Source organism: Fonsecaea multimorphosa (genome assembly GCF_000836435.1).
Source record: "Fonsecaea multimorphosa CBS 102226 unplaced genomic scaffold supercont1.27, whole genome shotgun sequence".
Taxonomy (NCBI): Eukaryota; Fungi; Ascomycota; class Eurotiomycetes; order Chaetothyriales; family Herpotrichiellaceae; genus Fonsecaea; species Fonsecaea multimorphosa.
In genome coordinates this window covers 379,188-390,939 of record NW_015971661.1, presented here as the reverse complement: position 1 = coordinate 390,939, position 11,752 = coordinate 379,188, and the positions used below count along the sequence as shown (strand labels likewise).

At 51.1% G+C, this 11,752-nt stretch overlaps 6 protein-coding genes across 6 annotated transcripts; 3 read left to right on the top strand and 3 right to left on the bottom strand.

Annotated features, from left to right (window-relative positions):
• Positions 1-521: 521 nt before the first annotated feature.
• On the top strand, positions 522-1,615 carry Z520_10061 (uncharacterized protein; the record flags this gene model as incomplete). Its single annotated transcript, XM_016780555.1, has 2 exons — positions 522-1,037; positions 1,097-1,615. The coding sequence occupies 2 exons, from the start codon at positions 522-524 to the stop codon at positions 1,613-1,615; spliced, it is 1,035 nt and encodes a 344-aa protein (XP_016628474.1).
• A 423-nt stretch (positions 1,616-2,038) lies between these two features.
• Positions 2,039-3,179, bottom strand: Z520_10060 (uncharacterized protein; the record flags this gene model as incomplete). The annotated part of the gene is made up of 6 exons (XM_016780554.1): positions 2,039-2,212; positions 2,267-2,442; positions 2,504-2,587; positions 2,672-2,772; positions 2,858-2,944; positions 3,001-3,179. The coding sequence occupies 6 exons, from the start codon at positions 3,177-3,179 to the stop codon at positions 2,039-2,041; spliced, it is 801 nt and encodes a 266-aa protein (XP_016628473.1).
• Positions 3,180-3,797: 618 nt separating this feature from the next.
• Z520_10059 (uncharacterized protein) lies at positions 3,798-4,925 on the bottom strand (the record flags this gene model as incomplete). Its single annotated transcript, XM_016780553.1, has 1 exon — positions 3,798-4,925. One exon carries the CDS (start codon positions 4,923-4,925, stop codon positions 3,798-3,800), a length of 1,128 nt encoding a protein of 375 aa, XP_016628472.1.
• Positions 4,926-5,600: 675 nt separating this feature from the next.
• Z520_10058 (uncharacterized protein) lies at positions 5,601-7,070 on the top strand (the record flags this gene model as incomplete). The annotated part of the gene is made up of 1 exon (XM_016780552.1): positions 5,601-7,070. The coding sequence occupies one exon, from the start codon at positions 5,601-5,603 to the stop codon at positions 7,068-7,070; it is 1,470 nt and encodes a 489-aa protein (XP_016628471.1).
• A 1,232-nt stretch (positions 7,071-8,302) lies between these two features.
• Z520_10057 (uncharacterized protein) lies at positions 8,303-9,952 on the bottom strand (the record flags this gene model as incomplete). The annotated part of the gene is made up of 3 exons (XM_016780551.1): positions 8,303-9,003; positions 9,055-9,682; positions 9,734-9,952. The coding sequence occupies 3 exons, from the start codon at positions 9,950-9,952 to the stop codon at positions 8,303-8,305; spliced, it is 1,548 nt and encodes a 515-aa protein (XP_016628470.1).
• Positions 9,953-10,621: 669 nt separating this feature from the next.
• Positions 10,622-11,580, top strand: Z520_10056 (uncharacterized protein; the record flags this gene model as incomplete). The annotated part of the gene is made up of 2 exons (XM_016780550.1): positions 10,622-10,669; positions 10,723-11,580. 2 exons carry the CDS (start codon positions 10,622-10,624, stop codon positions 11,578-11,580), a joined length of 906 nt encoding a protein of 301 aa, XP_016628469.1.
• Between the last annotated feature and the right edge of the window lie 172 nt (positions 11,581-11,752).

The window sequence follows — 11,752 nt, the reverse complement described above, 5'->3', positions numbered from 1 at the left end:
GCCACATTCGCAAGCAACAGCAGTTTACGAAGAAATCTTAAAGGAGGGTGAGCCTGCAACAACTGGATGATACGCATTTTTGGTATCTGGAGTCGAAAAGTATTCAGCCTCCGAGTAGGATTGCTTAAAGGTGATTTTCAGATCAGAACTGACGCCGGACGTGCTCTTGGTTCCAGATTTACAGCCTCCAAATGGTAGCGAAGTTCGGTGAGCGGGAGTCCATTCAACATGCATCATTATAGCCATGCCGGTTTCCAGCATACACGATGTGTCGTTGGCGGATTTTCGGGATGACGGCAATAGCGACGAATATAATAAGGAGAAAATACGCCAAACCGTTTTTACTGGTGCCCCAAATTGGAGACGTTTACAAACAGCTCTCTGGATTTTGACTTCTCTGATCGACTTTCACAGCAAAAGCACTCTGTATATTTCTATTGCAAAGGTCCAGAATTTTTCAAACCCTTCGACGTCTAGATCTTGCGCTTTACACATCATTTGCGGCACTTCATAGAATCAGGATGGCTCAGAAGCTACCAACACGTCAACTGGGGAAGAATGGGCCTCAAGTGACAGCACTAGGCTTCGGCGCTATGGGCCTTTCAGCGTACTACGGCACTCCGAAGCCTGATGAGGAACGACTGGCTCTACTCGACCATGTTTACGCTTCAGGGGAGCTTTTCTGGGATAGTGCCGATATCTACAAAGATAACGAGGATCTACTCGGCATTTGGTTTAAAAAGAACCCAGAGAAGCGGAAAGACATCTTTCTCGCGACTAAATTCTCTTTGTGGATTGATCCTGCAACCGGTATTCGACACACGCGCAATGAACCGGAATATATCAAAGAAGCAATCGAGAAATCGCTCAAGAGGCTTGGTTTGCCGTACGTGGATCTGTACTACGCTCATCGGATCGACCAGAATCAGCCAATCGAGACGACAGTTACAGCAATGAAAGAATTGAAAAGTCAAGGCAAGGTCAAATATCTTGGGCTGAGTGAATGCAGCTCTGAAACCCTGCGCAGAGCGTGCAAGGTACGGAGAATGCTCGAGACCCCTTTCCTTGTTTGTGCCAGCTAACCTCTACATCTCAGATCGTTCACATTGATGCGGTCCAAATCGAATATAGCCCTTTCACGCTGGACATTGAGGATCCACAGGTTGGACTCTTAAAAACATGCCAGGAGCTTGGGACGGCAGTCATCGCTTATTCGCCACTTGGGAGAGGCTTCCTGACCGGTGCTATCAAGAGCCCCGACGATTTTGAACCAGGCGATTTCCGGATCAACGCTCCAAGATTCAGTAAGGAAAACTTTTCCAAGAACCTCAAATTGGTCGAGGATCTCAAGGCCGTGGCTGAGCGCAAGCACTGCACCCCCGGTCAACTTGTCCTTGCATGGTTGATGGCACAGGGAGACCAGATTATCCCCATTCCAGGTACTACGCGAATCGAGAACTTTGACGAGAACATGGGTTCTCTCAAAGTCACTCTTACCGAGAAGGAGAACCAGCAAATAAGGAAGATGGTTGAGGCCACCCAAGTTCACGGTCATCGGTATCCCGAGGCTGCCGCAAAGGGTTTATTCGCTGACACTGTTCCACTGCAAACATAGATGACACAGGATCTGGCCATTAGGCTGCCATGATAACCAGGTAGGCAACCACCAGGTACTCGGTTACCATCCAGTATATAGTGGTAGAGCAAGACAATCAACAATGACCAGAAACTCATTAGGAGATCATTGTACCTTGTGACACCAGCCATTAGATAGAAAGTGCTTGGGCGACTGCGAAGACGAGATTAGATCCTAAATCTCAAAAGTTCACAGCCTCTACTGGGCCCGCCTCTTGCATCTCCGTCAAGGCGTCTTGCGAAGTATCCTCCCTGCCGCGCTCCGGCAAATAACATTGAAGCACTCGACGCCACCATCAAGCCACTCAGGTCCGGCCTTTCCTTTCGATCGTCCAACCGTCTATGTTATACACAGTGACCACGGAGACTGCCTTGCGAAAACGAGACTTCCTTGTCATTCTTCCTACACACCCAGATCTCGGCGTTCCTTTTCCGCTTTTCTCCCCCGCTTGCCCTTGAACCTGGTGCTGAGGTCACCCACTGGGAGTGTCAAAGGAAAATCTACAGCCTCCAGAAGGATGGTGAAAAGCAAGTAGAACGCAAAGGCCGATAGAATAAATGTAACGGCACCGGCTCCCTTTTTTGCAAAGCGTTAACTGGGACACCTCTGCATGCAGTATCGGTGGCTTACCTTGAGAAGATTTTCCGCGCGCGAAACCGCACCGTCTGCCAGGCTCCAGTATGCCGCGGCGAGAAGTTCTGCTATGATGATGATCAGGGCAAACAAAGTGACGAAGATGACGTTGGTGCGCAAGGCACACACAAGGAACATCAGCATGAGGACACCGAAGAATGCGAGAACATAGGCTAAGGATTCAACGCGTCAGCAGCTTGCCTTTCCATAATAATCTCAAAGCCGTAGACATACCGAAGCTCGCATAGAAGTTTGTTGGGTCGGCAGCTTGGGGAATTACATATTGCTCAGTTATGCCCAGGGAGAGCCAAAACGCTCCTGTTTTCTCACATTAGAAATGTCTGTTTTTTAGAAGATGATTTTGCGGAGGCTTGTCGGCTGTCGGCTCGTGTGAAAACTCACCAAATGTTCCAAAAACAACACAGGGAAAGGTGTTGGCCAGGAAGAACTCCAGGATGCACGCAATGATCTGGATTGTTCCTCCGAAAAAGTAGAGGACACCTCTATTGCGCAGCTTGTCAGAGAAGAGACTTTCGATGGTGCCTCGAGACGATGATCAGGGGGAAGCGACTGCGTGCAATCACGTACATCAATGCTGCGATGTCTGAAGCACCCCGCCAGCCCATCAAGATGCAAGCAAAAGGACTACTTGTCATGATGAAACCCACGAGACCTCTGAAGAACGGAGTCAGCCCACGCATCTCTTCTCCCATAGGCAACAGCATACTCACAGCGGAGTTGGATTGCCAAAGGTCGCCCTCAACTGGCCCTTGGCAGGCAGCTGGGGGGTCAGGTAGAGTTTCTCGAAGACATCCTTGGGGATCGCTATGGAGGCATTTGTGTCGTTTCTGTACAGAGAGGGGTCGGCGGTACTGATCTCAGTAGTATCTGCTTTCTGGGAAGGGGCCATTCTGTGCTAAAGAGGTCGACTTGTGAATGAAGAATCGAACTGTGTCCGGATCCTGCGCTATTTAAACATCCGGTCGCCCAGCCCAGCCTCTTGGAACTGAAAAGGGGTATTCACTACGAGGTAGAATTCGGGGAATGTGTGTGGGGTGCTAGTGTTTCCCATGTCGTTCGCTTGGTCTGGAGAACTGGGGCTTGGGGGTGGAAAGTGCGGGCGGTGGAGATTGTTCAGAGCAAGGACAGGGAGTCCAGAACTTCCACATGAGCTCTGCCCTGAGACTCGGACTCGAATCCCTTGCGCCTTGGATGTATTGAGACACAATTTCCTGGCTCTGCCCCTGTCGAACCGCCGCTTGTGACGTTAAGCCTGGACAACTCACGCCCGAGACGATATCACGTTTATTGGGAGAGTCAACTGTCACCTGGCCGGTTGACTTGAACCTGGAACACATATAGCCCCAAGACAAGCGCTTCCTCATCACTCACGAAGAGATTCTACTACAAGAATTGTCTAAATGTTCGACCAAGAGCCCAAGGAGACTATTGACATGATCGACAAAGATGTATTCCTGACCAGTCAAGTGGCAACATTGACCATTCTATCATATGATCAAAAATCTTTTCATGTCGTTGTTGGTGCTGATAGTGTCAAGTCCACCACAAGTTTGCCGCCCACACCAGCGTGGTAATCGGCGACAAGATCGTTTACGTTCTCCAGGGAATACACACGGGTTTCAGATTTGATTCCGTGCTTGACGGTGAAGTCGATCATCTCCTGCAACTGTTGTATGCGCCCACATAACGATCCCATCAACCTTATGTCCCGATACACCAGGTCCTTCGCATCGACCTTGAAGCCATCTTCGGGAAAACTCACTACGACACAGGTTCCATGATTGCCGAGTAACTTCATGGCGTAGTTGAAGGCTAATTGGTTCTCTGGCAGAACAATGCTTGCGTCGACACCTTGGTTCACACTGCTCCCAGACCCTTCATTGACTTTCGTGCGGATCTCCTCGACTTTCTGACTTCGAGCGTCGACGACCATGACCTGTTTCCCATCGGGTCCAAGTCGGTCCACGACATTCCTCAAGAGCTGGAGGGGCTTGTCAGAAGCATCCACTGCCACAACCTTGCAACCCAATTTGGCCGCAAACTGTACCCCCAAGTGACCCAGTCCGCCTCCGGCCCCAAGGATGGCGATTTTTCGATTCGCACCACCGTTCTCCTTCAAGGGTACGCCTGCTCTCAGGAGGGCATTCCAAATCGTCAGACCGGCACACATCAACGGTGCAGTGTCGACTGCGCTCAGACTATCAGGAATGACCACACACTGTCGCGAATCCACGAGACAATAATCCTGAAAACCGCCATCGACATCGAGACCCACACCTTGTGACTTTTCACAAAATATACTGTAGCCGGGTGAGTCGGCTTCAGGGTGTTGGCATTCGGAACAAGTGCCACAAGAATGGTAGGTCCGAGCAGGTACGCCGACGCGAGTATTGATCTTGAAGCCACGACTCGGGTCGACCTGAGGCCCTATCTCCTCTATGACACCGGCAATTTCATGGGAGCCTACTCGTGGAAGATTTGTGGGCCGGAGTCCAGCTGCAAGCACAGCATCCGTATGGCAATATGAGGCAGCTTGTACTTTGATCAAAAGATCTTGACCTTGAGGAGAGTTATGCCGGGGTACTTCATGTAGCCGGTACGGCTCGTTGTAGGCTTCGAGGACTTGAGCACGCATTCTGTACGCCTTCCAAAGTTCGATAGAGAAGCCACAGGTTGTGCTGTACCCTAGCAGAGATTTTTCAGAACGATTTCCTTTTCAATTTACGTTCGAGATTCGAAATTGGTGACCTTCTTCCGTTACCAGGAGGATATTGGTTGTCATCTCCGACGCTTACCTCCTCGCAAGCGGGTCATCCAAGAGCAGGCGTATGCACAACCTGTTCCTCCGTGAGGCAATTCACGATCGTTTCGAGGCGCATCGCTGGTGCTACGGAGTCACCCCGACTGAGGGGGCTGGCGAGGGTCCTGAGTCCCTGGGGGGATCCCTGACGACTCCAAATTGGGGTCATGGCCTTATCATACGAGGCTTCAAAGCTTGTGAGTAAGCTTTTCCTCCTGGACCGTGAGGGCGTGAGGGCGTGTGGGCGTGTTGGCGTGCGGGCGTGTTGGCGTGCGGGCGGGACGATAAGACCCAACAATTTCGTGATTCTGGGTCTTTACTGCCCTATCACGAGTTCTGCCCACAAGTAGTACCCAGGTAGCCTCGGGTGCATGACGAAAGTCTCTTTTGCGCGTCACGCTTCGAAAATGCTCAAACGAAGGGCGAGTCCGAGATGAGAGCGGTTGCAATGATTTCACTACCATGTACACCATTTCCGCTCCACGAATGCTCAAGATCTTTACTGACACCATGGCACTTCCCAAATTCAACCTCTACATCAACGGCCAAGAACGCGAAGGCGGCAATGGTTATGAAGAGACAATAAATCCCTATACACAGAGACCATGGGCTCAGATCGCTCAAGCATCTGTCCAGGACGTGGACGATGCAGTTCGCGCCGCAGAAGCTGCATTCCCCGCTTGGGCTGCATTGCCGGGCCTACAACGCGCTCGACTGATGCACATACTTGCGGATTTGATCGAGGAGGAAGCTGATACTCTATCCAAGATCGAAACGTCAGATAATGGCAAGATGAGACGCGAAACCAAAAGCCAGATGCTGTTCTCTGCCAGAAATTATAGGTTCTTCGCAGGTATGGCCGACAAACTGAACGGCGAGGTCAAGCCCATGGATAACCCATCCTTGTTCGATTACACGCTCCGCGAAGCGTATGGGCCATGTGCTCTCATCACTCCATGGAATAGCCCAATCTCCGTGCTAACCAACAAGCTACCGCCATGTCTGGCTAGTGGCAACACCTGCGTCGTCAAGCCGAGCGAGTTTACCACCGCCAGCACCCTATACTTTGCCAAAATTATTGAACGGGCAGGGTTCCCGCCTGGGGTATTCAATGTCGTATCAGGGAAAGCCGACGTTGGAAAAGCACTGGTCACACATCCCGCAATTAATCTGATCAGCTTCACGGGCAGTGTAGGGGTAGGCCGACTTATTGCTCAGCAAGGCGCCGAGAACATAAGGCCAGTAGTGCTCGAGCTAGGGGGGAAGTCAGCAAACGTTATTCTCGATGACGCTGAGTTATATCGTGCCATACCTGGAAGTGTGGCAGGCATTTTTGCTGCTTCGGGTCAATCCTGTATCGCGGGCTCCCGACTGCTAGTTCAGAGGAGTGTATACGACAAGGTCGTCCAAGGTATTCTCGACACCGTCAAATCGTCCCGCTTCGGTGATCCCGAAGACCTAAACACCGACATAGGTCCCGTCGTCCATAAAGGTCAGCGCGAGGCCATTCTGCGACATATTGAGAAGGCACAACAGGACGGAGCAGAACTCGTCGCGGGCGGTAAGGAAGAGAGTGAAAAGCTTGGTGGTCTTTTCGTGGCCCCGACTATCTTCAAAAACGTCGATCCGAGTAGTTCCCTAGCGAACACAGAAGTCTTTGGGCCTGTTTTGGCCATTATTCCGTTCGACTCGGACGAAGAGGCAATCAAGATTGCAAACTCGACTCAATTTGGCCTTGCCGCTGCGGTATGGACGACGAGCTTGAGACGCGCACACGACATGGCGAGTAAGCTACATGCTGGCCAGATCTGGGTCAACACCTATCGCCAGAGCTCTGCAACTGCGCCATTTGGAGGATATGGCCATAGTGGCTATGGCAAAGAGCGAGGAGTGGAAGCATTACTCGAATATACGCGCTTGAAAAATGTCATGATGGACCTCGGCAATGAAGCTCGCGATCCTTTCTCGATCAAGCTCTAGTTAGCAAAAGGCCAAACTTTATACATCAAAGAAAATTCCGTTCCATCATCTTTTCCTCCTCCAGTGTGAGGCGCCTGAAACCTTGGCTGGCTGCCAGACACTTCCCTACCCATCCTTGCTTTTGTCACGTTGGTTGAGTATTTGGAGCTCTTTGTTACCTGGCAAAGACTATGAGGAAGTAGAATAGGTCTACACGTGGACTCTGGTAACTTGTTGATTCTCTAGCTATCTACTGCAAACTGGATGGTGCCAACTACCTAATGGTTGCCTGCCTGGTTGGTAGCTCAGTTGCCAGCTCCCGCCGCCACAAAGGCCAGCAAGCACCTTCTTATCAGTCCCCCTTCCTTCGCCAGGAAGTTCAGAGCATTCAGATACCTCGACCCGAGGCCGTTCTGCCTTCACGATAAATCTTGTACATTCTCACCCAGCGCACCTGACTCCGTCATGGGTTAAGCATGTGTCTCTGGGCATGCTTGACATGGAGACTGCCGATGTGGCCAAAGACCGTAACTCTCTGAATGCCCCATTTCTTCCGGTACACTTCCCCCGTAGACCTGGTCCGCCATCGGATTCACGACAACGCAATGGCTAAAAAAGAGCCACATGTGTGTGTGATATAATGGATTGGGACTGGACGAGTTTGTACGGCGGTCAATGCCATCTTTCGCGTGGTAACATTCGCCGATGGATACATGTTGTCTTTCGAAGACGGAATTGCCACTCCATTAACAAAGCGCGATAACTATGTCGACCATAATATTGGAAAGTGGAAACGGCGGTATCGCAGAAGCTTGGACGTGGGACACTAGTCCCAAGTCTGCCCGAATGCACTTGAGTCCTATTCAGATCGGACGGCACGAAAATCTTCGTTTCGACAGCGAGCAAGTCATGTACAATCAAGTGACGGTATCACTGATATCTGTTATTAACGGAACAACCGAGTCGGCCTTTGTTCAACTGATTGTACGCTATGATATTCGTAGACTTGATTGTGATCAGAGGAGTGAACTCGTGATGAAATGTGACGCAGCTGCCAAAGTGCCAAGAAGTGAGTGGTCTATCGACAGTGATACAAATCAGATCCTGCCACAGCGTGGTTGCAAAATCAAACAATCTCAACTGTCTCCTCCTTAGTGAAACAATGTGGACCACTCCTCACCATCAGCCCTCAATGAACACATACTTTCTTCACTATGTTCTGACCAAGCGAAAAAAGGAAACCTCCTGAGCATTCAGATATCAAATGCTACAGTTCGGTCTTTTGACTCTGTGATCCATTTCTGCAGTTGATATTCGTCTCGTGGAACGAACTTCACCTTGAATGGTTTCGGTTGAGTGACCATTCCCGTCATGAGAGAGTTGCAGTCGATAGGATCCAGGTTAGGGCGGCTCTGGATATCGCTGGTTTCTCGGATGTGGAACCCCAAGATCAAACGTGCAAAGATGACATACAACTCTCGGTTCGCAAGGTGGGCACCTTCGCACATGCGAGCGCCGGCCCCGTAGCTCATCTGCTGGATCCCAACGTTGGGCACACCTAGGTAGCGCTCAGGATTGTAGGTATCTGGATCTTTGAATTGTGACCAGTCATGATTTGCTGCATAGTTGTTCATCACGAACGGTGTCCCTGCTGGGAAGGTGACCCCTTTATACTCGATATCTTTGACACTTTGTCGGGTAATTGAGAGATTGATTGTGCTCCAGAACCGGAGGGTCTCCTTCACCAGAGCGATCAAATACTCACAAGTTTCGTTTTCGAGACAAGCGTGCCAGCCGTCACCGTCAGGATAGGTTCTCATCAACTCCTCGTATGCTCTCTTCTGGATCTCCTGGCCATGAGGACATGAGAGGTACGCAATCGTCATGTTGATATTTGAAGGCAGAGTGTCGAGGCCAGCGGCGACCATGGTCAGGCTGACAGTCTTGAGCTCGTCTGGCGGCGGTATCAGTATTATCTGGAGGAGACGTATCCCGCACTACTTACTTTCGCTCAGCTTTGCTTCGGGGTCCTTGATCACACTGCCGGTGATGGAAGGGACGTCGGTGCCCTCTGCGATACGACGAACCAATTCTTCGTAAAATTCGAGAAGGTAGTCGTCCCGTCTCTGGCGCAGTGAACTAGCGTGCTTGCGATAACTGGGCCATAGGCGCATAATGGGGATATAGTCTTGCCAGCAATGCGCCACGCCCCGTAGTGTGCCCAGCTCTCTCTCGACGTCGACAACTTCCCTGATTTTCTCGTCATTTACGGCGCCCTTAAGCCTAAATCCATAGTTGACTCTTAAACTCATATTGAGAGAGAACCGTTGGAAATAGCCAATCGGATCAACGTCGCCAGATTTCGAGGCATCGAGGATTTCTTTAATTCCAATGGTGCACTCCAAATCAATAGACGGAAGGTAAGTCTGTACGGACTTCCGGTTGATCGCGGTGGAAGCTGCCTTGCGAACGCGCTTTGTGCTCTCGTTCCATGGCGACGTCGCCAACGTAGGGCCTTGTGACGTGGAGACGACGGAATGAAACGTCCATGTCGTCGGACGAGAAATGAGAGCCTGGTGATGGCCTACCCATAGGTCCTTGACGGCCTCAAAGGTGTTGACATAGATGAAGCGCTGTCACTCGACATGTCAGTTGGAGGATGGAAAGCTTGGAGATGAACTCACTCTGTTTCCTAATCTGGTCTGGAAGACCGGCCCGTACTTTGCGGCCAACTTCTGGCAACTTCGAGCATGGCTGTTCCCTAGCTGCAATAGGTTGCCAAAAAGGGGCACTCCAGGTATTTCTGGTAGGTTCTTGATCTTGGGTATGTCTGTTTGATTAAGGTACTTGACCACCAGATATGCCACGACGGCAGCAGCCAGCAAAACAGTTTGGAAAGCCATATCGTCTCGGGGATACAGGAGATTGTCGACTCTGATCTTTCCATAATCTATCTGCATATAGATAGTTTTTGAGAAGGTGGATCCTTGACCTGTGCAAGTGAGCGGTCACAGGAGGACTAAGTGTCCCCTTAGCGGCCAATTTGGAGGGTTTGCGGAAACCACCCTCCCACCGGCTGATCGGTTATCAAAATTGCAAATGCCCTCAGGAAGTCCCATGTCAGCCTCCGTGTCTCTCCTCGGTCGGCAAATCTCGCCCGCATCCTGGAGTTCTGCATCCCGCACTTTGCTCACGATTCCTTGCGCCCGCACCTTACCGCCCGGCAACCTTGAGTGGTCTGTGGGGGTGGTTTTTTGAATTCGGACTCGGCCTTTGTCTGCGGTACTGTTCGAAAAGTGGATCCTGGCTGAGTGACAACAAAGGACCTGGATCCGAGAATCATGGCGTAGCTACGCACTGACGGTTATGCGTGGTTCGTTGTATTGATCATAGTCGCTCTCCTGTCGATTTAGCTCAGTATGTCCAACCTGCATTTTTCACCGTCTTGTGAGATCAGCACGCTTCGTTGTGGCAGATCTGTACCCTGGAGTAACCAGCTCATGGAGCTCTTGCGGTCGTGACTGTGTTGTCAATTACGCCTGCTCTTTGAATAGCAGGACAACCAAAGCGGCATGGCAACTGCGGGCGTGGAGCCGGTTTCTTTCACGCCAGATCGCAAAGTACGTGGTAGTCTTCCCAACGTTCAGGTCAGTATCATTGACAGTTCATCTAGCACAGCCCTTTGCGCTTGATTTTTGCTGGCTCGCTGGCGGGTGCGGTCGAGGCGGCCGTCACCTATCCCTTTGAATTTGCGAAAACACGGGTGCAACTCAATCGTAGCCTGCCAAGTGCGCAGAAACTCGGCTGGCCGCCCTTCCCATCTCGCGAATGGTATGCCGGCTGCACCACCTTGATGGTCGGGAACTCCCTCAAAGCTGGCATCCGTTTTGTTGTGTACGACGCCTACAAAAGTCTCCTTTCGGACAGAAATGGTCGGATCTCGGGACCTGGAGCAATCTTGGCTGGCTTCGGTGCCGGCTTCACGGAGTCTCTCCTTGCTGTGACGCCATTTGAAAGTATCAAGACGCAGTTGATAGATGATCGAAAACGAGCTCAACCTCGCATGAAAGGCTTGATCCATGGGAGCATAGTGATTGCCAGAGAGAAAGGTCTCGCCGGGTTCTTTCAGGGTCTGGTGCCGACGACCGCGAGACAAGCTGCAAATAGCGCCACAAGATTCGGAACCTATGGCACCCTACGGCAATTGGTCGAGGGCCGCTATCCTGGACAAAAGCCGTCTTCAATCACGACGTTCGGAATAGGCGGGATTGCCGGAGTGGTCACTGTCTATGTCACAATGCCTCTCGACACGATCAAGACTAGAATGCAAAGTCTCGAGGCACGCACAGAGTACAAGAACAGTGTCGATTGCACAATCAGCATCGCTCGAAAAGAAGGCGTATTGGTGTTCTGGGCCGGGGCTCTGCCGCGACTTGGTAGGCTGACGCTCTCTGGCGGAATTGTGTTTACCATTTACGAGAAGACGTTGGATCTGATGGAAAAGTTTGATAGCAGGAGCCAGTATCTCTAACAAGCGTCGTGGTTTTGGCAGCTGGGAATTCTGCTTTCGAATGCCTACACAAAGATACCAGAACTTGATCCTTGCTCATTGAAGACGAGCTCCTTCATTACGGCGGACTTTTTCAACATGTTGAAGCAGGTAACGAAGATGTATTCTGGCCAATGAGGCCTCTCTTCCCGTA